This window comes from Eptatretus burgeri, chromosome 17 (assembly GCF_056783735.1).
Source record: "Eptatretus burgeri isolate ZD-2024b chromosome 17, Ebu_testis_v1, whole genome shotgun sequence".
NCBI lineage: Eukaryota > Metazoa > Chordata > Myxini > Myxiniformes > Myxinidae > Eptatretus > Eptatretus burgeri.
The window spans coordinates 57,656,862-57,682,783 of record NC_140977.1 but is presented as its reverse complement, the minus strand read 5'-3'; the positions used below and the strand labels follow the sequence as shown (position 1 = coordinate 57,682,783).

The window sequence follows — 25,922 nt, the reverse complement described above, 5'->3', positions numbered from 1 at the left end:
CGCAGGGCATTCTGTGAAAGTCAGGCGGTAGTTTCCTCGATCGACTCGTTTGCCCTAGAAACCCTTCGAGTCGTGGCTAACACTGACCGACGCCCAAGACAAACCCTCTTTTTCGGCGGCATTATCGAAAAAGGTAAACCGAGATTGAAAAGAACTACGGTTTTTGGAACAAAAAAAATTGTAGGGTCGAGTACAACTTGGACGGGTAAATTTGTTAGTTGGGGTTTATATCGAAAAAACAATATGTAAAAAAAGGGGGAGTGGTTGAACGCAAAAGTAATAACTCACGGATAGGAAGTGTAATGTCAGTGTAACCGAACGGCGTTTGAAAATCAGCCGAGCTCAGGATTGTTCCTCAGAACGGGAAACAGCAGAAGCACAATCACAGGAAAAAAGGATAATCGGTCGTCCACAGCACTAAAGATGTGACCGGAAAATAGCGGAACAGGAGAAAATGTGACAAGTTTTTCCTTGGCATAGCCCGACCAATGACAAATGAGTTGCATCCCAAACCACACGTGAGTGGTCGGTGCAAAAGTAAAGCAAAGGACAATGACCTTGAGCAACCAATAGGACACGCGCAATGAGGTCAGCACAAAAAGCTTGCACGCGTGCACGGCGTGAACTACATGCACTGGATCGATTTCGTCATCTTAACGTTGATTAACACCTTAAATTTCTCGCATGCACCAAATGTACAATACACAAATGCAGTGTATGCAGCAGAAAAGCTAGGGAGGGCGAGCAGATTAGAAAGAAATCGCGTTTAAGCTTATTTGGGGAGTTGAGTGGGAAGTGCAAGAATGAAATTAATTATCCATTTGTTCTGCAATCAGGGATTTTTCGGCAGTGGCGTAGCGGAGGTAAAACGGTGCTCGGGGCAAAGTGGAAATTTGCGTCCCCCGTAGGCCTTAAAATTGAGTGGATTTGAATGGAAAATCCCATAAGGGATATCAATTTATCGATTTTTTTTTTTTTCAAATATCGGAAGTGTTATGGAAAAAAATTTATAGCCCATGACCTAAGTTGGACCAAAAGCCATAATCGTACCGAATTTGAATGGAATCGGTTGGAGTTTGTGGAAATTCATAACGGCCATAAAAACACACACACACACACACACACACACACACACACACACACACACACACACACACACACACACACACACACACACACACACACACACACACACACACACACACACACACACACACACACACACACACACACACACACACACACACACACACACACACATCCTCAGTTTTATAGATATAGAGATTACAATGTGTTTAAAATAATATGGAATAGGCAAAGCCTAGAAGCGAACGTAGAATTCTTCTTACATTCGCTTCTGACTTTACATAAAACTTGTTCACAACTGTATACTTGCTAACTATACCGTGGTACGTGTAAGCGCCGCACAGCTGATTTTGACGCAATTTCCGGTTACTTCGGCCTGAATTCGGGATCACCGATCAAATAATGTAAATCACGATTAAAAAATATTTTTTGATGATGCGGGAGAAATCTTTATTAAAATTAACTTTGGGGGAAAAAATAATTGAATAAATAAATAAATAAATAAACGATCACTTCTGGTCAAGAATAAAATAAATTAAAAGTTCAGGAAAGAGTTTCAAAATCACTCCCGGTGATGTTAAATACTAAATAAACACTTCCTGTCATGAAAAAAAATCACTTTCGGAAGTATAAAATGAACTTTGGGAAAAAAAATAATTGAATAAATAAATAAACACTTCCGGTCATGATCTCCCGGCATGCATCATTCCCCATGACAAAAACCGGAAACAAAAAAAAAAACCGGAAGCAAAATGGTCATAGCCAACGACACGGATTCACAATTGCCAGGGTATTGTGTTTTTGTTGTTTCCTATTCTCTCATGTGCACGCGTTAAGTAATATTCACAAGATATAAATAAAACCCAATCGTGTTTATACACCGCACAAGTTTAACAACAACCGGAAGCAAAAGGTCATAGCTAACGACACGGATTCGAAATAGCCAGGGGTATTGTGTTGCTGTTGTTGTTGTTGTTGTTGTTGTTTCCTATTCTCTCACGTGCACGCGTTAAGTATGAAGCTCACTGCGTTCGCTATTGATCCGTCGTCGGTGGTAACATCTCTCGTCCCTTCTTAGCCTTTCCAAAGAGTTGGAGCCTGGCATGGTTGACGGTTTGTTGGTCAGGTGTCCCATACAGGTGACACACAAACTGTTCAATAGGTGCAAACTCTCCATCACGACCGATCCCCTTGACAAGAAGTGGTTGGCTTTCAAATGCTTTCCAGCATGACTTCTTTGCATGGCCACTGAAATAAGATGCTGTGTCACAACCTGTTAGCGCATGGAAGTTGAGTAGGTTTTCCCTCACAGGTTGTGTAAGATACTGCATGTAGTGGGTAACATTTCCGATTCTTTGGTGTTCCAGACAACATCCACACTTCGGATATTCTTGTTGATACAAAGTGTATCAGAAGTATCATGACATCTGTGTCTCTGCAGATTACGAGCACTCTTTGGTATCCTGCGTTAACTGCCTCACACGAAGAGAGTATCAGCCTGGTATCAGCCTCTTCATGGTTTCCGTGAAGCCTGGGGTCATCTCTCCTTGTTGACCTTGCATCACTAACATCTGTAAATCCGCCTCCGGTTACAAGCTCAAATCGCCCGGGCAGGTCTTTACCTTTCTTTATGATTTCCTCGGCTAAGAAATTGGCAAGATCAGCTTTGTTCACATCCAAGGCAATGAACTGGACCCAAACCTGTGGGAGTGGGACATTGGGCCCATCGATGAGCTTGCGGATTGGTATCTTTTTTTTTTTCCCCAGTCGCTTTGAGCGAGTCACTGCCTTGATGGAGCTTTCCCCGATGTAGCGATCAAATACTACATCAACTCTCATTGTGTGCTGTCCAAAGTGACGTGTTACAGTTTTTACAAACGCATCAGCATATTCACCAAATGTCTGACACCCAACAGGCTTTCCGAGAGCTTGGATGAGGGCGTGACCATGTATAATCGCACATGTCTTCTTGTCAGCTTCTGGAACTTCAGGAGGTACTTGTAGTCCTGCCATCAATATGTTAATCAGCTCCGACTTTGAAGCAGAGTTAATCTTCCCTCCAACCTTGGCCAGAGACAGTGGGATTGGAGAGAGTTCATGCTTGAGAATGGTCGCCATTTCCAGTGGTCGCCCGGCGGTGACAGCATTGAGCAATCGCTGCAGTAGCTTTCTGTCAGCTTTGATTGTTTTCTGTACATTCTGTTTAGTACATACATTTGCCTTATACAAATCGGCGAAGGTTTTTGAGTGGTGCTTCCTGAGTGTGTCATGAAACCCGACAGTTCCCTCAATCAGCCACAAAAACGTTTCTTTGTACATAGTACTGCATCAACGGTACGGGGCAATACATGTGCAATTTGACCCAAATGTGGTATGATGGTCCGTTTTACGGCATTCCGTCATTCCAAACGCAATTTTAGTATGTCCTCTGAATAGTTGTTTACCGATTAACAATATGGTTTAACTCGAATCTAAATGTGGAATTGCCAGGCTCAAACTTAGACCAAATAAAGACTCCCCGTACACAGTGTATACCAACCGTCAAAAAGACGTGTAAATGCCCTGGTCCCGTTTCCTTAATGGGCCCAGATAATTGTTGTATATATATATATCTCTCTAACCAACACATGTCTATTTTTTTATCAAAGTTACTCACTTTTGATGTGCAGTTTGCGTCAATTATGTACACTGCCTGATAAAGCATGGTCACAGCACCAAACCGCCATGTTGGAATTTCTTTGAACAAATCTGCCACAAGAGGGGGCTATAAAATGTTTAAGGACAAATAAAACAAGTGGCCATTGCAAGCAAAATAATTGTTTGGCATTTTACAGTGACAAAGTAGTTTATTGAACGTGTATGAAGGTTTAAACCAAAAGATTCGGTGTGCAAATTACTTTAACATGCAGAATAAACACATTTCGAGAAAATCACATTTCGGTGTTTCACGACGCCATACACATATGGGTAAAAAATAAAATTCACTTGTTAATTAAACACCCTAAATACATGTTTTTGATATTAAAAATAGTTTATATGGATGGAGCGAGCAAAATTGATGTCAATTAATGCACAATGTAAAACACACAAAATTTGACCTTATTTGACCTTGAAAATGACCTTCAAGGTCAAAATCGAGGGTGGCGTCCACCCACATTTTCTTCCCGACCCTATGACTGATTGACCTAGCATGGATGCCTGCTATTAACAAAAAATGCACCCCAAAGTTTAAAAAAAATACATGTTGGCTGGTGTACTAACATTAGTTTATGACAGATAATTCCTTGTTTGCTGACAGTTCTTGGCGTGCGGACCATCTCATCTCTTAGCAAACTTCCACACTTGGTGCAAACTTCCACACTTGGTGCAAACTTCCACACTTGGTGCAAACTTCCACACGTGGTGCAAACTTCCACACTTGGTGCAAACTTCCACACTTGGTGCAAACTTCCACACTTGGTGCAAACTTCCACACGTGATGCAAACTTCCACACTTGGTGCAAACTTCCACACTTGGTGCAAACTTCCACACTTGGTGCAAACTTCCACACTTGGTGCAAACTTCCACACGTGGTGCAAACTTCCACACTTGGTGCAAACTTCCACACTTGGTGCAAACTTCCACACTTGGTGCAAACTTCCACACTTGGTGCAAACTTCCACACGTGGTGCAAACTTCCACACTTGGTGCAAACTTCCACACTTGGTGCAAACTTCCACACTTGGTGCAAACTTCCACACTTGGTGCAAACTTCCACACTTGGTGCAAACTTCCACACTTGGTGCAAACTTCCACACTTGGTGCAAACTTCCACACTTGGTGCAAACTTCCACACTTGGTGCAAACTTCCACACGTGGTGCAAACTTCCACACGTGGTGCAAACTTCCACACGTGGTGCAAACTTCCACACGTGGTGCAAACTTCCACACTTGGTGCAAACTTCCACACTTGGTGCAAACTTCCACACTTGGTGCAAACTTCCACACGTGGTGCAAACTTCCACACTTGGTGCAAACTTCCACACTTGGTGCAAACTTCCACACGTGGTGCAAACTTCCACACGTGGTGCAAACTTCCACACGTGGTGCAAACTTCCACACTTGGTGCAAACTTCCACACGTGGTGCAAACTTCCACACTTGGTGCAAACTTCCACACGTGGTGCAAACTTCCACACTTGGTGCAAACTTCCACACTTGGTGCAAACTTCCACACTTGGTGCAAACTTCCACACTTGGTGCAAACTTCCACACTTGGTGCAAACTTCCACACTTGGTGCAAACTTCCACACTTGGTGCAAACTTCCACACTTGGTGCAAACTTCCACACGTGGTGCAAACTTCCACACTTGGTGCAAACTTCCACACTTGGTGCAAACTTCCACACTTGGTGCAAACTTCCACACGTGGTGCAAACTTCCACACTTGGTGCAAACTTCCACACTTGGTGCAAACTTCCACACTTGGTGCAAACTTCCACACTTGGTGCAAACTTCCACACGTGGTGCAAACTTCCACACGTGGTGCAAACTTCCACACTTGGTGCAAACTTCCACACTTGGTGCAAACTTCCACACTTGGTGCAAACTTCCACACTTGGTGCAAACTTCCACACGTGGTGCAAACTTCCACACTTGGTGCAAACTTCCACACTTGGTGCAAACTTCCACACTTGGTGCAAACTTCCACACTTGGTGCAAACTTCCACACTTGGTGCAAACTTCCACACGTGGTGCAAACTTCCACACGTGGTGCAAACTTCCACACTTGGTGCAAACTTCCACACTTGGTGCAAACTTCCACACTTGGTGCAAACTTCCACACTTGGTGCAAACTTCCACACTTGGTGCAAACTTCCACACTTGGTGCAAACTTCCACACTTGGTGCAAACTTCCACACTTGGTGCAAACTTCCACACTTGGTGCAAACTTCCACACTTGGTGCAAACTTCCACACTTGGTGCAAACTTCCACACTTGGTGCAAACTTCCACACTTGGTGCAAACTTCCACACTTGGTGCAAACTTCCACACGTGGTGCAAACTTCCACACGTGGTGCAAACTTCCACACGTGGTGCAAACTTCCACACGTGGTGCAAACTTCCACACGTGGTGCAAACTTCCACACGTGGTGCAAACTTCCACACGTGGTGCAAACTTCCACACGTGGTGCAAACTTCCACACGTGGTGCAAACTTCCACACGTGGTGCAAACTTCCACACGTGGTGCAAACTTCCACACTTGGTGCAAACTTCCACACTTGGTGCAAACTTCCACACTTGGTGCAAACTTCCACACTTGGTGCAAACTTCCACACGTGGTGCAAACTTCCACACGTGGTGCAAACTTCCACACGTGGTGCAAACTTCCACACGTGGTGCAAACTTCCACACTTGGTGCAAACTTCCACACTTGGTGCAAACTTCCACACTTGGTGCAAACTTCCACACTTGGTGCAAACTTCCACACTTGGTGCAAACTTCCACACTTGGTGCAAACTTCCACACTTGGTGCAAACTTCCACACGTGGTGCAAACTTCCACACGTGATGCAAACTTCCACACTTGATACACCCTCGAGTTGATAGGTAAAGTCAAGGGATTAGTGATCAGAAGGAGCTAAACCAGAGAGATTACCAATCGACCTGTCCGCCATGTGAGAGAAACACGTCTTGTGTTTTGTCCTCATCGCTGAAGATTCAAATAGTTTTGAGAACTTTATGTTGCACATCATTCAGGAGAGACAGACGTGATACCTAAGCACCAGCCCACAGTACAGAGCTGTACTCGATCGAGCCATGGACAGTGAATAGTTCTGCTCTTTGAAGGATGACCTGGAATGATCAAGGATTCTTTCACCGTGCCTGGCTTTGGAGGTCAGATTTGCTGCCCAGGCAGCACAGGGGAGGTCATGGTTTACGATGAGACCTAGAAGTTCATGTAATTTAACGTCTTCTCTCGGCTGTGCTTGGAAATGTATAGGTGGGCTCGTTTGATGATCATTCTGAAGTGATAAGGTTGGACAGCGATATTGTCCAGGATGGAAAGATACGTTGAATTTGTCAAATCACCAAAGAGATTGATGGAGTGTTGATTGCCTTGTTATCGTTTTGTCGAACTGTGTGTCGTTGGCTTCGTAGTTGGGGGTTGACTTGGAATCTTAGGGTACTGAGTTTGAGCCCTTGTTGGCTGCTGAATTAACACCAGGTGGGGTTGACTCAGCTTGTCATCCTTCCGAGGTCGGCAAAAATGAGTACCAGTGTATACTACTACTACTACCACTATCCACGCAAGATATGGACAAATTTAGATCACTGTTGCCGGTCCATGTGTGTGAAGTTGCATCTTGTTCCCTTTCCATTGGATTGCATGATGGTACCTAACCGATAACACGAGTCTGAACCGTGATGATAAGCTCTGAAAGGTTTACCCGAAGCCATACGTTCACCACTGTGGTTTCTTTGTGGTTTTGAGAACTGCTTGTGTCATGTTTTGGAGTTTTTTTTTTCCATTTTTCACCTCGATAGACAGAACCTGGAATGGCAGCGGATCAGAGCTCGAGTTCAAACCTCCACCTGTAGTTGTGTAGCTTTTGTGATTTTTATTTTATTTTATTTTATTTTATAGGGAAAGCATGTTTCCTATTCTAGATGACGACAAACGTCCTCCACAATCGTTTTAAAGAGCCGACAAACGTGTCACTCAAGTCAAATGTCAAAGTCCATTTTGTAGTTTAAAATGAAAATTTCCAATCTGCGAGCCGGTCGGGAACTTCCGAGCCATAAACCGATAAGTTCTTGTTCTTGTTGTGATTTTAAATGATTCTTTTCTCAGATATCCCACCCTCACAAACTTCACAGGGTTGTTCAAAGTTTTCAGATCTTGTCCTTCATGGTCATTTCAATGAACCTGATTGGTCAACAGGCTTGATGGTCATCGTGGGTTTGTGACCTTTTGACAAGATATCTCCAAAACCCCTGAAGTATGACTTGTAAACGGAGGCAAGTTGATAAAATAACTCGACAAGACAAAAGAGAGCATGAGAAGGACGTGGCTAAGAATATTATGCATAATAGCAAGGCTTTCTTTAAGTATATCAGGGGGAAAGAACAGGTTAGGACCAGTGTGGGCCCATTGAGGAATCGCACTGGGAGAGTGGTTAGTGATGAAAGTGAGATGGCAGGCTTATTAAACAGGTATTTTGCTTCAACTTTTACACAAGAACAGTCAGCAGAATTGACAATCTGTTCTTGCGTATGGCAGCTTGGTTGTCGGGTAGCTATCATTTCTTGGAAGCACGGCTGTGCCACTGATGCTGTGCCCCCTGACCTCAGAAGGATGACAGGCTGTCGACCCCATCTGGTGTTAATTCAGCTGCTAATGGGGTTTGAACTCAGGACTCTAAGATCCTAAGCCTGTCACCCTAGCCACTAAGCTAACACCAGGCTAAGGAGAATTGCCAATAGCTGAGAGTATCTATCAAGGAGGTGAAGAAGGGTTTTTGCACAAAATCCAGGTTGAAGTGGAGGAAGTGAAGGAACAGCTCGGTAATCTAAGAGCATTCGAGTTCGATGAAGCAGTTTCTGATTGGGTGGATGAGGGAAAGGCAGTAGACATAGTATATCTAGATTTAAAAAAGGCATTTGATAAGGTACCACGTCGGAGGTTGTTCGCAAAGGTGAGGGCTTGTGGAGTGGCTGGTCAGGTAGCTAATTGGATTGGAAACTGGTTTAGTGGTAGGAAGTAAACAGTGGCTGTGAGTGGAAGGACGTTTGCTGGGAGGATGTAAGTTGCGGGGTACCTCAGGGATCAGTACTTGGACCATTACTATTCATTATTTACATCAACGATTTGGATAATGGGGTGAATAGTAGGCTTTCCAAATTTGCAGATGACACAAAGCTTGGAGGTAAGGTGGATATCAGAGGGGGTGGTGATCAGATTCAGGAAAGTGTTGATATTTGCATAGATGAGGCAAAAGATTGGCATATGGAGTTTAACCTGAGCAAGTGTAAGGTGTTGGGGATGGGAAATAACAATCTAAAAGGATAGAGCTGCCAGAGAGTGGGTTCAGCATTAAACAATTAGATTGGTTCCGGACCTCGCTCGACTCAGCTATGAGCAGTGGATCAAGGTGACAGGTCTCTATACATTATAAAGGAGGTGATTACGAGGAGCTTGGATGGAGATGTTTAAGATAATGAAGGGAACAGCAAAATAAATGGAGAAATGTTTCCCCGAAATGGCCTGTGACACTCAAGGGGCCAGTTGGTGGCAGCAGAAACAGTTGATTGGTTTAAACGAGAATTTCATTCTTCTGTGGGTTTTTGTCTCATCACGAGCCCTGACCTTCGGTCGAAGACCCATTCAGTGCGTTCGTTTGGGATGCTTCATTTCACCGCATACTTTGGTTTTGGAGCCAATGTAGATGTCTTCGATTTGTTATCATGTTAGCATCTGTCAACAGAGATGATGACCAGGAAGCCAGAAATGGGGTCAATTCCCCCCCCCCCTCCCCCAGGGGAATCAAACCTTGTGTTTTTGTATACAGTACATGATGGAGGCATTTGGAAAGGGAGAAACACCAACGACAGAGTAGAAGTGAGAATGAGATTAAAAGGAGGTGAACTAGCTGAACCACAGCAAGAAGAGGAAGGGGGAAGTGTGGTTGAAACAGAAAAAGAACAAATCAACCGACAACTACCAAACAAAAAGGGGGGAGGGGAAATTGCAATAACTTGGGAATGGGGTAACTTATAAGCCTGGTGTTGGCTCAGTGGTTTTGATGGTGAGCTTGGGATCCAATGACCCTGAGTTCAAACCCCACTCAGCTGTTGAATTAATACCAGGTGGGGTTGACTCTGCCTGTCATCCTCCCGAGGTCGGTAAAATGAGTGCCAGCTTGCTGGTATTCTGTGTCGGAGTGGCGACCTGTCCAGGTTTGTACCCGATAGCCAAGGAGACTGCTTAACCAGCACCAACGCTCTGCACAGAGTATGGTCCCGATGGATGGATGGGGTAACGTCAATGAACCTGTCAGATTACATTTAGTGTTGTTGATGCAGTGCATGCATGATGGGTAAAATGGCCTTCTTCTTGGTCAAAGTTCTTTGTACTTCATCGAACCGCCAGGAAGGTTCAAGTTTGCGGAGGAGAGGTAAATAGGCGGCCAGCACCACTTGAAAAACTTTACATTTGAACATGTCTCTTTACTCTCTTCACCTCGACATTCTACTGCTCGGAAGCCTTGAAAGTTGCCAGCAACTTGTTATAATTAGAATGGATTTAATTCAGTCTATCCCGTTGAGAACCTTATTAATTACATGTATGGTATGACTTGAATAGCGAACACATAACGGACCAACAGCTATTTTCATGAAGTGCATGCATTTTAAGGATGGTCACACGATCTTGAGGCAAGGGCTCAGACTATAACCCTAACCAGACTGCCATTTTTTTGAAAAGAGTTGTTGTTGGCATCATGATTGTATCATCATCACTTGTTCTGTCATTTGTTATGCAGATTTGATGGGAGATGAATGGAGTCACCTGTTACCCCCAGATGCTCCTGATGATGCCAGAACTGTGCCAGCCAATTATGGGGGAGTCTGCGAGGGGCCGGAACAGGATCAGGGGAGATCGTCGCAGCCGACACAGGGTTTGATCATCAAAGAAAAAAAGCAATGGCGAAAGAGAAGACGGAGCAGTGATGGCAAAATAGAGATGTCAGGAAACGTTGACGTGAAGCAAGAGGAAAGAGGTTGCAAAGATGGGTGGAGAGTGTCATTTGCGGATTGCAAAAACAGGCGTTGTATGTCACTCGGGGAATCGACAGACAGGAGGAGTACAATGTCTTTTTCAGAGATTGATGAGAAAAGTTGTGAGGGATTTGCGATGGATGAATGCAGCCAACAGATGGGAAAGGCAACGCAGGACGTGAACGACTGTGGGAATGGACATAAACGTCCGACATTTACAATTGGTGCAGAAGACTGTGAGGGAAAAGATAACCCTGCGTTCCGTGAAGAGTTTTATGCAAATGAAGAAAAGGAAAACAAGAGCCGCGCAAGTTACATGTCAGGTGAGTTGCTGCCATTGTCACCGTCATGGTTGGACGTTAAACCTGGCTGTCGACGCGCGTCGTGTTTCCGATGTTCCTGATGTATGTTAAATAAAATCGAATCAAACTTTGAACAAGTTCTCATGACAAAGTAGAATGGCACTGGATCGAGCGCATACCTCTGCCAGGCTGAACGGTTTACATTTTGTATCCCACGGATCTGTATCCGTACCTTCAACCAAAATCTAATCGGCTCGTTTTTGTCACCAACCCAACTCGTCCACCAAGTTTCGTCCGAATGCGTCCACAACCTTTTGAGATATTGTGCTACATATCGTTTTTGGCCCCACCTCTAATTAATGATGAAAAATCGGTTAAATAACGCTCATATCCGGATCCGCATTCAGATCTTCACCGAAATCGAATCCATTTTGTCCTCGTCACACACCGAACATATCCACCATGCTTTGTCCGAATCCGTCCGTAAGCTTTTGAGGTATCATTGCTCACAGACGAACAAACAAGAAAGATGTCGTGCATAGCATGACACTTGCGAAATCGAAATAAACAATAGTTGCCATGGAAACAGCACTTTGGAAAATTTGACCGATCAAGTGTTTTTACATGATGGAATGGTGTGCAGAACATATTTTGTTAATAACCGCCTAAAAGGTGTTTTACATGTTTTGGATGGCATTGACCTTGACCTTTGACTTATTTTGACCAGATTTTATACACATAAACTACACATGTGTACAAATATGTTTATGTGATATCTTGGAAAAATTCCTGAGCTTTGGCAATAATATTACAAAAAAAACAAATCCCATTTGATCATAATGGGTGGAATTGTTGTCATGGATACCGTTTTTTTCTCTTCCATTTGGGGACTTTTCCCGATGCCACTAACCGAGATGAGCAGAACCTGAAAAAAAAAAAACATAAAATAAATAATTAATTAATTCAATTTTGTACCCTTGGTACCCCTGGCAAAAATGCTACAGTTAGAACTACAGTATACGAGAGCCGTACTCTCATATACTATAGTTGGTCACAGGTCCTACTACAGTAGTCTGCAGAGAATTACTACAGGAAAAGAATGCTATTTTTGCCTGGATCTGAGATGGTTTATCAACGGGGGGGGGGGTCTTTTGATTCTGACTGGTGACCCTCAAGTGTTATTGCAGAAGGCCCTCAGACAGAAGGTCTAACGGGGTCTTATGGGACTAATGGGGGTCTACAGGGCCTTCAAGATCTTAAGAGTACTCGGGGCCTAAATTCTAAAGGGTCTTAAGGCATCTTCGGGGTCTAAAGGGTCTTCCAGGGCCTTAGGGTTATTAAGGGTCTTAGAGGGTTTGAAAGGGTCTTTGGCTTCTAAGGGGTCTAAAGGATGTAAGGGCTCTCAAGGTCGACATGTCGAATATACCAATGTAAAATAGGTATTTTTATATTGTCTCTAATTAGCAATGGCAACCGTTCATCTGTGCAAGGTGGTAGATATGCAGCTCTTCTTGGTGAGGTCAGTCATGTATTACACTTCTGTTGGTGACTGTATAGGCCGATTTGGGAGCGACATAGTCTACCACAGGTGCCACATCTGAACTGGTTGGTGTGGTTGTTGTCTCCTGTCGTTGTGGGATGATGATGTTTGCGGCGACAGCGTCTGTCGTGCAGCTGCTACAGCCACCGGTCATTGTGATGGCTCATCCCAGCCCATAATTGATATCGCCATGTGTCTCTGGAGTTGGCGACAGTCTTTCACATGTCAAACTTGATGTGTCGGGCTTTCATATCCTGCTTACAAACATCCTTACCAAGAGTACCTTTACGCCTTGTTTGGGGTGATTTCCATTAAAAAAAAAATCTTTCCACCTCACCTTCAGGCGCCCTTTTGGTCTTTTGGCCCCGGCTATCTCCCCATATAGGGCGTCCTTTGGGATACGTCCACCTTCCATCCTGTGCACATGCCCAAGCCATTGAAGTAATCTTTACTTGATGAGTGCAGGGATGCTTGGCAGGTTTGCCTGGGAGAGGACATCTGCATTTGTGCATCTGTCCTTCCACGTGATGCCAAGGATGCGTCGTAGAGGGCGAAGCTGGGCATTGTTCAGTCTCCGATCTTGGCAGCTATAAGTCGTCCATGTTTCACAGCCGTGTAGTAGGGTGCTTATGATGCACACCTTGCAGATCAGCATCTTGGTTCTGAGGGTCAGATTGTTGTTCCTCCATGCCCTCTTTGTTAGACGACCAAAGGTGATCGCTGCTTTCCCGATGCATACGTTCAGTTCATCATCGTCGAGAGACGAGTTGTTCGTCACTATCGACCAGTGATAACTGAATTTGCTGGCGACTTCCAGCAGAGTATTGTTTAGTGCAATCAGGGGCTGGGTTGTGACATCTTGTCCCAACATGACGGTTTTCTTGACACCGACGGCGAGAGAGAACATCGTGCATGCATGGGAGAGGCGATCTATTAGCTTCTGGAGCCAGTCTTCGATGCGGGTGACAAGTGCAGCGTCATCGGCATGGAGAAGTTCTCTGATGAGGACGCGTCGCTCTTTTCTCTTTGCTCTTAATCTTGACAGGTTATACAGCTTGCCATCTGTCCTGGTGTGAAGGTAGATTCCTTCCATGTCTGCAAGGAAAGAGTACCTCAGAAGTACCGAGAACAAAATACCAAACTGCGTTGGATCCAGGACACAGCCCTGCTTCACTCTGTTATTGATCTCGAAGCTTTCTGAAGTGGTACCATCAAACTGTATTGTGCCATGCATGTTGTCATGAAAGGAATGGATGAGACTTAGAAGCTTGGGGGACAGCCAATCCGTTCTAACACCTTGTCGAAACCCATTCTGCCAACAGTGTCAAAACTTTTGTGAGATCCACGAAAGCGAGGTAGAGCAGTGTGTTCTGTTCCCTGCCCTTCTCTTGAGGCTGACGAAGGGAGACGATCACATCCACAGTGGATCTACCTGCTCGGAAACCACATTGTGCCTCTGGATACACTCGGTTAGCGAGTTGTTGGAGTCTCCTTGGGCTCCCCATCCAACTTGACAGAGCTTGAGCGAATCTGCAAGGAGGAATGGGAGAAAATCCCCAAATCCAGGTGTGTAAAGCTGATACAGACATACCCAAGAAGACTCGAAGCTGCAATCGCTCTCAAAGGTGCTTCGACAAAGTATTCACTCGGGGGGTTGAACACTTATGTAAATTTGTTATTAGTTTATAAAAATTTCGAAAAACATGTTTCCGCTTTGTCATGATGGGGTATTTTGTGTGGATCGGTGACGAATTTTTTAATTTAATCCATTTGAAATTCAGGCTGTAACGCAACACAATGTGATGAAAGTCGAGGGGTGTGAATTCTCAACTTTCTAAAGGTACTGTAAATTGTGCGTCTTCGATTTTGTAAGTCACAAACACAGCGGTGAAAACGTAATCTCCATCCACCTTCGGTGACGGGCGTAACAGCTTGAAATGTTATGAGTGAGGTTCCTTACGACCTTAAGAATGTCCATTTGTTAAATAGAGCTGTTGGACTTGCCCAAACACAAATGCACCACCAAACACAAGGTAAAGGAGGATTGTTTTTAAGGAGGTTGTGCTGAGTGCAAGCATGCATTGGGAGTTTGATCAATTAGGATCTGGAGGAGACATTGCTGGGAATACATAATGTTGAGGAGGGTTGGTTGTGTTTCCTGCATAAAGGTTGAAGGAGTAAGTGAACAGCGTGATGTCATGACCATGGTACAACATGGAAAACTTTCATACAGTCGCATCATTGGGATGCACATTACCATAAGTCTTGGTGTTCTCTACAAATAGCAATGTACCATTGGATACAGTCAAGTGTCTGTCTTTGATTGACCGACTGTCTTTATCCTTCTTCCTCAGATCCTCTGTGCTTACAGACAGCTGTTGTTTTTCTGGATGATGCAATACAGGTGTGTACTTTCTTGTTTAGTTCATACTCTCTATCTAAGATCGAGGCCTGTGGAAGTGTGAGGTGACAATGTAATAAAGTCGTGGCAATGGGAACAATGGGGCTCCAGTTGGACAAAGTAAGCAAGAAATGAACAGGTAAGAGGACAGAGAGGACACTGTGGAAAATTGAGAAATATATCACTTGTTCTAAAAGTCAGTTTCCCTCCTGTACCATGCAATCACAAAACCACCCTTTCCGCAACTATCAAGGTTGCTTCATGGTGGTTGTACCCCCCAACACAAATTGGGTGGTTAAATCTTACCCACTCATCCCTGCTGCCCGGATCCATCATGGTAGCATGGTCACGGTCAGAGTGCCAAACAGTCCCCAAGGATCAGCCTACCTCCTCTGTCTCTGTCTCTGTCTCTGTCTCTGTCTCTGTCTCTGTCTCATGGCCCTGGCTGGCTTCATGAAGGCTTGGATGTGGGGGATCTCTGAGTCTCTCTTGAGAAATTGATCAGCTGTCCCCATGTCGTGGGCCTGTTATAGAGAACTGTCTGGGGCTAAATAACGACCACCACCATCCACCCACCCACCCTTATACCCTGGTAAGAACCCCAGTAGCATTATCCTGAATGACAGGTTGTGCGGAAGTTCATCTGCAATGAGAGACTTCCCATTTTAGGGGAGATTGATGCCGTGGAAACCAAGGCCTTCAAGATCATTGGAATCTCCCATGATAAAGCTGAGTCAATGGGTCTATCACGTCATCATCACAGACAGGTTGGTGGTCTCTCTGTTTTCTACTGCGTCCTTTCTGGTCTTGCACTCTCTCTGTCTCTCTCTCCATTCTTTCCGTGCTTTGTCCCCCCCTCCCCCACCCCCACCCCTAGGTTTCTGCAGGGCTCACGCGGTCCAACATCAACCCCCTCCTGGTGAAAGTACCGAAATCCAGAATCACTGCTCAGCTCCACTCATTCGTTACTCTTTTTTTTTTCCTCACTTGCGGAAACAACATCCACATTCGCTTCAATCTCATTCTTCCCTCCACGTCTTCAAGACAGCTGCTCGCCACCATCTCAGATCGTCCCCGATCCAAAATCATGATGTATTCTCCTCCCGTCCACCTCCTTCCAGATTTCCAGCTTTTCCTTCATGAGGGTTCCCTTCTTTATCCATCCTGTCCACTCCGTGCATCCTCCACTACCCTCATTCCTCCCCACACACATTGTTTGTTTACGTCTCCCTCTATTTTGTCCTTCAACTCTGGTGTTGGTGTCCCCCCCCCCCCTTTACTGTTACTTTTGTTATGTTACATCCTGATCCGTTCAGTGTTCTAGCTCTTCCATGAGCCTTGACTCCATATACAAAATAAATGAGGGGCATGATGTGAAGGGAAATGCGGGATGTCGGACATTCATAGAAAAAAACATATTTGGTGTTGATAAACAGATAGTGTTTGGGTGAAAGTGAGGGCAGAAAGCCTTGGGGGAAGCCAGACCCCCAGCTAAGTAAATCCTTCCGAGCTGTGTTGTAATAGTGCAGCAGATAACTGCAAAATACCCCTAGAATACTTCGGTTTGTGATGCAATCATGAAATTTGGCACAAATACTCTCTTTGGTCTACTGTGTTAAAAAATGGCGCTGGCCACGAAAAAAATCAAGATGGCGACCATTTTCCAAGATGGCCGCTATCCAAATTGAAAAGTATTATTCCTAAAGCAAGTATTTGGATGAAAGACAATATTTTGAGCGTATACCTAGGTTTTAGGGGTCAAAGAATCTAATAGGAATGTTGTCTGGGCTCCAGTACATAATCAAATGGTCAAAGCAAAGATGGCGTCCAAGATGGCCACCATGAAATCTATAAATCCTGATATTTCAGGAACTGTGCTGAAGATATTTTCTTATTTTCATCAGAATATCTTATGATGCAAGCATGAAATTTAACATAAATGATCTCTAGTCTCCAAGGATCACTCTTTATGCAAAAATATTGCTCCTGCTGAAAATTAAAATGGCTGCCATTTTCAAGATGGTTGCTAAGCCGTATCTCCAGAAAAAAATCAAGCAGGTAATAATCATTTATCATTTCACAAAATTTAGTGGTAAAATACTTTTATTTCTGATTTATTGCATAAATGTTCACTTGTTTGTCATATATTGCAAAATTACCTGTCACAACAAAGATGGCATCCAAGATGGCCACTGTAAAACTTAAAAATATCTCATCAATGAATAAACATAGAAATACTAAGTACTATAAGTTGGCAAATAGGTAATAAAGATAATGTATTTCATTAGAATTATTACTTATTTTGTCAGATTGCATTTTAGAGGGTGGAGGAAAGATTAGCATAATTATAATAGTGATGTCAATCCTTTCCAGGAAGAGAGTCAAGACCTGTACTCACGTGACACGAAAGACATTGCTCACCCCAACTCAGCAGAACTTCTGCAGTCACACTTGGAGAGAGAGGTCAGACAAAATTTCAGGAGGTTTCACAGGCTTTGGAGAAAAACCCAGCCTCTTTCTATGAGCCGATCAGGAAGAACAAAGCTGACTTTTTCAGGCGAGATTCTGCTTCTGCTAAACCGTCAAAGCAGAAGCTTCTTTAGGAGGATTGCCAGCTGTTCTCAAAGCTGTTCATCTCCTGTCAGAGCAGAGAGTGTGATCTGCAGGAGTTCTTCCAGCATGACAACCAGGCATTCCCAGCTGTACTAAGCGAGGGTGGAAGGCTGTACAGTTGCCAGAAGTCTCAGCTGACATCTATCCTTGAGACTCATGTTGTACCAACAGACCAAGAACCCGAGGCAGATGTCCTGATTGTAGATGGGTCAGCTTTGGTCCATGCCTTGCCACCAAAGAGAGGAAAGACCTTTTAGAGCTATGCAACTCTGGACTTTCTGCCGGTGATGCAGACCTACAGCAACAAGTACAAGATGACACATCTCGTCTTTCTGTACAACCCGTCCAGCCTCAAAGCCGAGACCAGGTCCAAACGTGGACAGGGAGGAAGACGCAAGGTGACAAACAAGAACACCATTCCGTCAAATTGGCGGAACTTCTTCAGGCACAGTGACAACAAGATGGAGTTGTTTCAATTCCTTGCAGACAAGGTTGTCCAAATGTCTGCACCAAACTTTGTCATTGTCACAAAGGGACCTGCTGTCCTCGGCACTCATGAAACTGGTTTTCAGGGACTGGACAAGTGTTCTCACAAGGAAGCTGACAGCCGCATCTTTGTGCATGCCAAATATGCTGCAGAGCATGGGAGCAAAGCTATCATGATCAAGGCTAATGACACAGATATTGTTGTCATTGCACTTGGTGCCTTCCCCCACTCTTCAGAGTTTGGGGCTAGAGCAGTTGTGGATAGCATTTGGACAAGGTCAGAGCTGGTGCTGGATCAGTGTACATGACCTGTGTCACTATGTGGGCCAGGAGAAGGTCAAAGGCATATTAATCTTTCATGCCTTCACAGGTTGTGACACTGTGTCAGCCTTCCACAACAAGGGCAAGAAAACTGCCTGGCAGACATGGGACATTTGTCCAGAGGCCTCTCCTGTCTTCTCCAAACTGAGTCAGTACCCTCTCACAGTGGAAGATGGTGACCTAGAGATACTGGAGAAGTTTGTCATACTAATGTACGACAGGTCCAGCACTGCTGCCACTGTGGACGAGGCCAGGTTTGACATGCTTGCCAGAAAGCAGAGGCCTTACGAGGCCATTCCACCAACCAGAGCAGCTCTGCTCCAACACACTAGATGTGCTGCCTACCAGGCTGGTTGTGTGTGAGCCCAGGCAACCCAATGTCAGCCAGAAGCAGAGAGCCCTGCTGACTGGGGATAGCAGTGGTTTGGTGAAGAATGGCAGGTCTTCTGGACATCCAACTCTCCCATTTCTCAAAGTTGCCAACAATTGACCAAATGCAGCTGTAAATCAGGTTGTCATGGGAGGTAAAAGTGCTACAGACTTGGTCTGAGCTGCACAACTCTATTGTCTGAGCTGCAGTTGCAGTTGCAGGTGTGAGGTCTAACAGCTTTTCACCTGTTTGAGTGGAGGGGGTGTTTATTTATTTATTTATTTTTTTCTTCTCAGTAAGAGAAGCCTGGTAGAAATGCTGCATGAGCATGGCCTCAGCATCTCCTATGATGACTAACTGTCCATGGTTGATTTTTTTTTTTCCCTTTGCAAAATGGGAAGAATTTTTCTGTCCATATCTGTCAAGTTAGTAAACCTTAAAAAAAAATTTAAATCTTGATTTTGTTCCAAATGCTAGTTCGTGAACAATGGTTTATCGCTATTGTGGCAGCCATCTTGGACTCCCATCTTTGTTTCAGCAGTATGCATGGGAACTAGAATCTAAAACCATGTCCTCCTAATTAGTTGATCCCAAAAACCTAGGTATAGATCCAAAAATTTAGTATGTCTGTTATTTCCTGAAATATGAGCATTGTTTTGGTTTTGCGGCAGACATCTTGGATGCCATCTTTGTTACAACCATGCTGTGAGGTGTTACATTACAAAGAATAATCATAATCATGCTAAAATCTTAGACACAAAAAAAACTTTGGTTTACACCCTTAATGTTGTGTTTTGTTTCAAATATTTAGCTGCAGAAGAGGAATTTTCTGTGCATATGGCGGCCATCTTGAAAAATGGTCGCCATCTTGGAATTTTGCGTGGCCAGCGCCTTTTTTGAAAAAAGTGGACCTCAAAGAGTATTTGTGCCAAATTCCATGCTTGCATCACAAACCAAAGTATTTTTGCAGTTATCTGCTGCACTATAAGGAATTAATCTGGAGAAAGGCCGGACGTGACGGAGTCGGGAATGAAATTATGAGGAACAAAATGTAGAAAGGTTTTTGATCTGTGTAAAAGACTTGTTTGCTTTTGATCAACGAGAGGTCTGAGATCATCACACTGTGGGTAGAGGTAGAACAGTGTGGAGTGTTCGTTAGTTAGTTAGTTAGTACATCCTTATTGTGCTCTAAAAGGAAATTTGCAAAGTGGGTTCAGCTTGTTTGTACGTCCTGCATGATGTACGAAGGAATGAAGCCGGATGATGAGTGTTTATTATTATTTAGTATGCAGCCTGTGGTTGCTGGTTGCATCATTGCTGGCAGTGTGGCTGTGCGCTGATGCAGTGCCCCTGGTTTCTGTCAGCTGGTACTCATTTTACCAACCTCGGAAGGATGAGAGGCTAAGTCAACCCGCCTGGTGTTAGCTAACTGAACGACAGGGGCTCAAATACAAGAACCAAATATCTTAAGCCAGCCACCTTAAAGTTCAAGCCAATACCAGGCTTGTACGTATTTATGGTATCATGTGGTATGAGGGGTAATAAGGGGAAGACAGTTGTACTGATACAGGACTTCTTGTTTTTTCTTGTACATCAAGGTTCAAGGTACACTCTATACATGGAAGGCCAGGGATTCAACCTACAGAATGAGTTTGGGGGGGGGGAGCTGTACCTCTCCTTAGAGCACAAGTTGAACAAAATTAATCCCACATCACCCCCCCTCCCTTAAATCCCAATTCCCTTAACCTGATATCTGTCTTCCATTATGTGTCATTGATTTTTGCCTTTTCTTCACCCTGCTGTCCCACTAAAATTAACCTCCCCCCCCCTTTTTTCACTCCTTCCTTAGTACCGTTCCATCTCACATCGTACAGATGAGACGGCGTTGAGAATTCATCATTTCTACTACTCAAAGGCTTTCCAATGGTATTGTCTCATTAATATTTTGATCATCATCGGCATGTAGCTGCAGAACAATTGCACCAAGCATTGCGTTTTGATTGGCATTTCATTAACCCATTCATTGCTCGAAGCACATCACAAATTACTAATTTTAACAAGTGAGGAGGTGCAGACAAGGATCAAGGTGGAGTTGCATGTCCTTAAGACCGTTTACTCAATACGTTTCCCAAAATAACAATTTTTCTTATGACCCTGTCAAGTGCAAGACGTTTCAGAGGCAGGTTTGTGATCAGCAGGGCTGGTACTCCACGTACCATTGTCATGACAACACAAGGTGGTGCCGAGGCTAGTGCAAATTCTCTGTGGTTGTGTGCGCATGTGGTACAGGTCATGGTGCAGGAGGAAATTGGTTGTGACAGCAATTGGGAACCTTCATCAAGAGTCAATGATGTATGTAATACATACTACGGCATTTAAAAAAATCTCAAACATGTCGAATTGATTATGTAATTGTTGAGGGATTGTTCCAGCGTTCATTTCAAGTCACATTTTGGCACGAGGGATGTGCAGAACACATGATCGTGAGTTTCCGCATGTAATCGTTCAGCATGTTCAGCTCGTGCACCTTGAGGTTTTTGGAGGTGATGTGAAGCATTCTGAGCAAATTTGAAACAGTCTTTCTCAGACACCAGCGTGTGGATCCAAGAACACCCTGATAGCATTATTTAACAATCTACAACAATGCCAGGTCTGTCATAAAATGGGAATAATTAAATAATTGGACACCTTCAGCAGGGTCTTCCATTAGCCATGTTGCAAGGCTCTTTAACGTGAGTAGAGAAACTGTTTATGACTTCAGAAAACGTTGTCAAGCCACTGGATCAACAAGAGATATGTCAAGAAACAGACGTCTCAGGATAACGACTCCCGCTCAGGACTTTGGAACGATACATCTACGCAATCATTTTAAAATTATTCAGAGTACTAGAAACGCCCTCCCTGGACCTCACAGGATAAGTATCAACACCGTGTTTGGGTATCTCCATGATGGAGGGATCTCTGATTCAATATTTGCACCGTGACATATTGAAGCGCATTAGCAGGGGTCAAATCAGCAAGTCAGATGGATATGGGGGAAATGACAAGTGTTCTGGTCAGTGACAAATCCAGGTTTTTCCTTGAAAGGCATGATGGCCACGCATGGGCCGACCGAAGACGCAATGAGCGATATGCCCCAGTATGTGTCTAGGAAGCCGCAAATTCTGGACGTGGAGGTGTCATGATGTGGGATGGTTTTGTTGAAACCTTACGCACCAACTTGATCCATGTCCATGGCGATCTGACGGCAGTTTGATGTATGAATGAAATCTTACAGCAACATATGTTGCCTACTCTTCCACAACATGGTCCAGGAGCCTTGTTTATTACCGATAATGCTCCTGTTCACTGGGCCATTTGAACAGGAACGTTCTTATTTATGCCATGACACCATTGCCTATCATATCGCCAAGACAACCACAAACCCTCAACCCCATTGTTGGTGTGCCCCCCCCCCCACCCCTTATACTGATTCGTTATATGGTCGAGCTCCTCCACGAGCCTCGACTTCGTCTACAAAACAAAACCACAGCATCATGTGATTAGGTCATAGTGATTCAACATTTATCTCCTTCAGATGTTTTCACCTCATCTGTGTCCCATGATGTCACATAAGTAAATCGCATCGTCGCCGATCACGTGTTTGATTCTTCGTACGGCAGACAGTGTACTCGTAGATGTTCCATTTCAAGAAACGTCGGTTGTGACATGACGAGTTGAACGAAGCAAGTTTTACTCATTTTATCCCATTGACGTGTTTGCATTTTAGACAACAACCTCTTTTTACCCTGTCCACTATCTCAACTATTTACTTTGTCTTTGGCCGGGGATCCTTCATGAGACTCATTTCATCGGGTACATGCTCCTTTGTTTTGCGCCAGGTCACTGAAAGGCGCCACTGTGGTACTCCTCTTTCTTGCCTTCATCGAAAAGCCAACCATGATGACCTTTGAGATACCATGCGGTGCCCTGGAGACGTGTGAAGCCATTTGTCTGCTGGTCTTCCTCCTAAACCTTGCTCTCAAGGTTTATCTCCAATTATTGCATCTACCTTGCCAACCTGATTGTTTATTCCTGTAATACTGTCCGACAAGGCAGACAAATCCTCACTGTAGGGTATCTTTATACCATTCTGTGTCATGACCATGTAAAATGATCCTGTTTGGGATTTGGTTGTGGTCCGAAAGGATGAGGGTTTAGCAATGATCGAATGATTGCCTGCAGGTCACCTTGGTGGAAATTGACGGCGTAGCTCGTTCCCACTGGTTACAGGTGTACCTTTTCTGCATTATATTCTCTGTCATTGACTGGGGCATCTCCATCTCGTACGTCTGCAAAGAGGTGAGACGTACGTTTGTCGGTTTGACGACCGTGTACCGCACCTGCAAAAGCACTTCCTTTTGATGCACACATGTTCCACCTCATCATTACCTGCACGTTTTATCCACTGCTGTTGTGCTCATTATTCTGTGTACTATTGTGGGCCAGCCGCTTCGTCTTCGCCGAATCCTTCGTCCCTTCTTCTTGCTCGAGAACTCCTCACATATGAAAAAGATTCTGAAATGCATCGGCTACACCATCCCTGAGATACTGAGGTAAAGGGCCTTAAAGAGGGAAGTGAATTGACAGGTTTGGAAAGTTTGTATGGCTCACTGTACCTGAAAACAATATAGCAGGCACCATTGATGTGTCTTTACTTGTATTTTCACGAGTTGTTCTTGTCTCGCCATTCAGCAAGAATGTTGTACAACTCCTGTAAAATAGGTTCAGCTCAATGACTTGCAGGAAACAAAAGGTTTATTCATTAATTTGCATCTTGGCTCGGGGGAGGGGTCATAGGTTTGGGGGAAGGGTGGTGGTGGTGGTGGTGGTGGGGGGGGTGGGATTTATATATGTTAAAAAAACAAGTTTCCTACAGGTCAGAGGACAATTAGAAGTGAGCTGACCTGGGGTGGGGAGAGGACGCTTGTGAAGATGAGGTTGGGGGAGTAATGAGGTGCGGAGGTGCTTGCGATGCAGTGCGGACAATCTCGTGTATGAAACCAATGGAAGTTTGTCATTCTCAGGGTGATGGCGCTGCTGTCTTTCCATCTTTACTTCTTTACAATGCTGGCAATCTTGTTCTTCCAAAAAGGAAAGGTACCATCATCCAACACCACCGCAAATACAGTATGTTTAAGGGCTTATTGGCCTGTTGGTGTTCCCATCCAAAACGATGACTAATTACACCAGTTCACTGGGTGCAAAGCCCATCCACCATATGTTTGGGATAGTCCATTGTCCTTTGGATTAGTCCATTATTGTCAACTCATCAGTTTGTGATTCATGTAAAAGTCCACTGATGTCTCTTAAACCTCATTGTACCAACAGGGGGTCTTTTTTAGACACCGGGCCTACATTTTGATGTGTTATTTCTCTATTAGTTCTAAGATGTCTCATATTTTACCTATATGTACCGATAAAAAATATACATGATGTTTCAAGATCCCACCTTGCTGAACAGAGTTGCAAGCAAATCCTTTCTGGGGTCCAAAAAGATTCCAGTTGGTAAGAATCAGATTCGGTTGTCGTGAGGACGAGGGTTGATGTCCTTGTCCGCCATGTGATTTATAACCAAGCTTGTCCATGAGTCTTTGGATCAATGTAAAATAAAATAAATTTGACTTCCGGTTCCGGATTTTGAGGCAACGGCTAGTTCTCTCAGGGGTCTCTGCCGACTTTCTTAAAGTTAAGTTTCCCGTCGTTATTTGTCGTGTTTTGACTGTTTATTTTGTGACCTACATGTTTACTGTGTGTTTCTAGTTCGGTTTTGTTTCAAAATTTGTGCTATTTTGTGAGTTTTCGTCGATCTTGTCTTATCGGGTTTCCTTGAGGCCTACCCGGCTTTCTAGTCTAGGTGCACGATGGTTTATATTAGTATTTTCTCCCCATTACCATCAAGTCCTATTTTCTCCACTTTTCCCACCGCCCCCCTTCTATCCCTCCCAACGACACCCTCTGTCTCTTGTCTTAAAGTTTAAAATATAAAACAAAAAAACACAAAAACCCTTTCTCCCTCCATACCTCTTCCCCACGTATCCAGGAGTACCGACTCTTCTTTCTCCTCCTGCCGTCATTTCATCTTCCTTCTATTTGAGCCGATCCACTTTCACCTCACCATTACCTTCACGATTTCTTTCTACAACCTTCCATTCCCTAATCTTCCCTAATCTTACCTGATCTTCAAAAATCCATTAAAAAATTCCTTCTATCCTTTCGAACTGTACACCTCCCAAAACCATGTGTTTCTCTACCCCTTCCTCTTCCTTTGAATTTTCATCGACCCATCAATTTCCCTCTGCATTTGCCGATCCAAATTCACCATACACCTCCACTATTTTACTTCAACCTTTCCTTTACCTAATCCTACGCAATCTTTATCAAAAATAATAATAATAATCATCATCATCATAAAAACGGTCTTGTCTAATGCCTCAACTTCCTCTTTCACACGTGTGGTTCTCGTTACTGTATCATAATTCATTACTTTTGCTCTCAATTTGTCCTTAACTTCATCTCATGTATAAAAAATCCATCTGTTACGTTTCTTCTCTCCATTCTCTTAATTCACCTTCATTGCATCCTTCAAGAAATGTCTTTAATCGCATCTCTGACTAAAAAAAATTTAAAACCCCACTTTCAAATGCATGTTCCTGTTCCATCAATCGTCCTGTTTTTCCCAACTTTAGTACCAATTCACCCCTCTCTCCCCTCCCTCTCAAAGCAGCCATCATAGTCTTCTCCCTCCAAGCTTCCCTATAACCTTTCTCAAAAACTCGCCCGCCCTGCCCCCTCCTCACCATTCTCTCTCAACTCTCCGCACTCACCCTTATTCTTCCAATCACCTCCCTCAACTCTCCCCACTCACCCTTATTCTTCCAATCACCCCCTCACTCCCCGTTCTCAAAGTTGCCCGCCCCCTTCAAAGTCCCCCCCTCAAATCCACAAAGCTGCCTCCTTCCCCTGCCCTCTCTCCTCCATCTCATCACTCCACCTCCTCCAATCC

At 44.2% G+C, this 25,922-nt stretch overlaps 1 protein-coding gene across 4 annotated transcripts in view; it reads left to right on the top strand.

The window, feature by feature from the left end:
* TPCN2 (two pore segment channel 2) overlaps positions 1–25,922 on the top strand; it is a 75,840-nt gene that overhangs the window by 2,922 nt on the left and 46,996 nt on the right. For 2 of the 4 annotated variants that reach the window (XM_085863045.1, XM_085863044.1), the window contains exons 2-8: positions 10,610–11,167; positions 15,041–15,090; positions 20,727–20,803; positions 22,759–22,903; positions 23,102–23,218; positions 23,366–23,472; positions 23,944–24,016. In XM_085863045.1, the coding sequence (XP_085719171.1) occupies positions 10,615–11,167; positions 15,041–15,090; positions 20,727–20,803; positions 22,759–22,903; positions 23,102–23,218; positions 23,366–23,472; positions 23,944–24,016 (1,122 nt within the window). In that variant the 5' untranslated portion in view covers positions 10,610–10,614. The remainder of the gene's footprint in view (positions 1–10,609; positions 11,168–15,040; positions 15,091–20,726; positions 20,804–22,758; positions 22,904–23,101; positions 23,219–23,365; positions 23,473–23,943; positions 24,017–25,922) is intronic. The other 2 variants (XM_085863046.1, XM_085863048.1) reach the window with 2 other exon arrangements.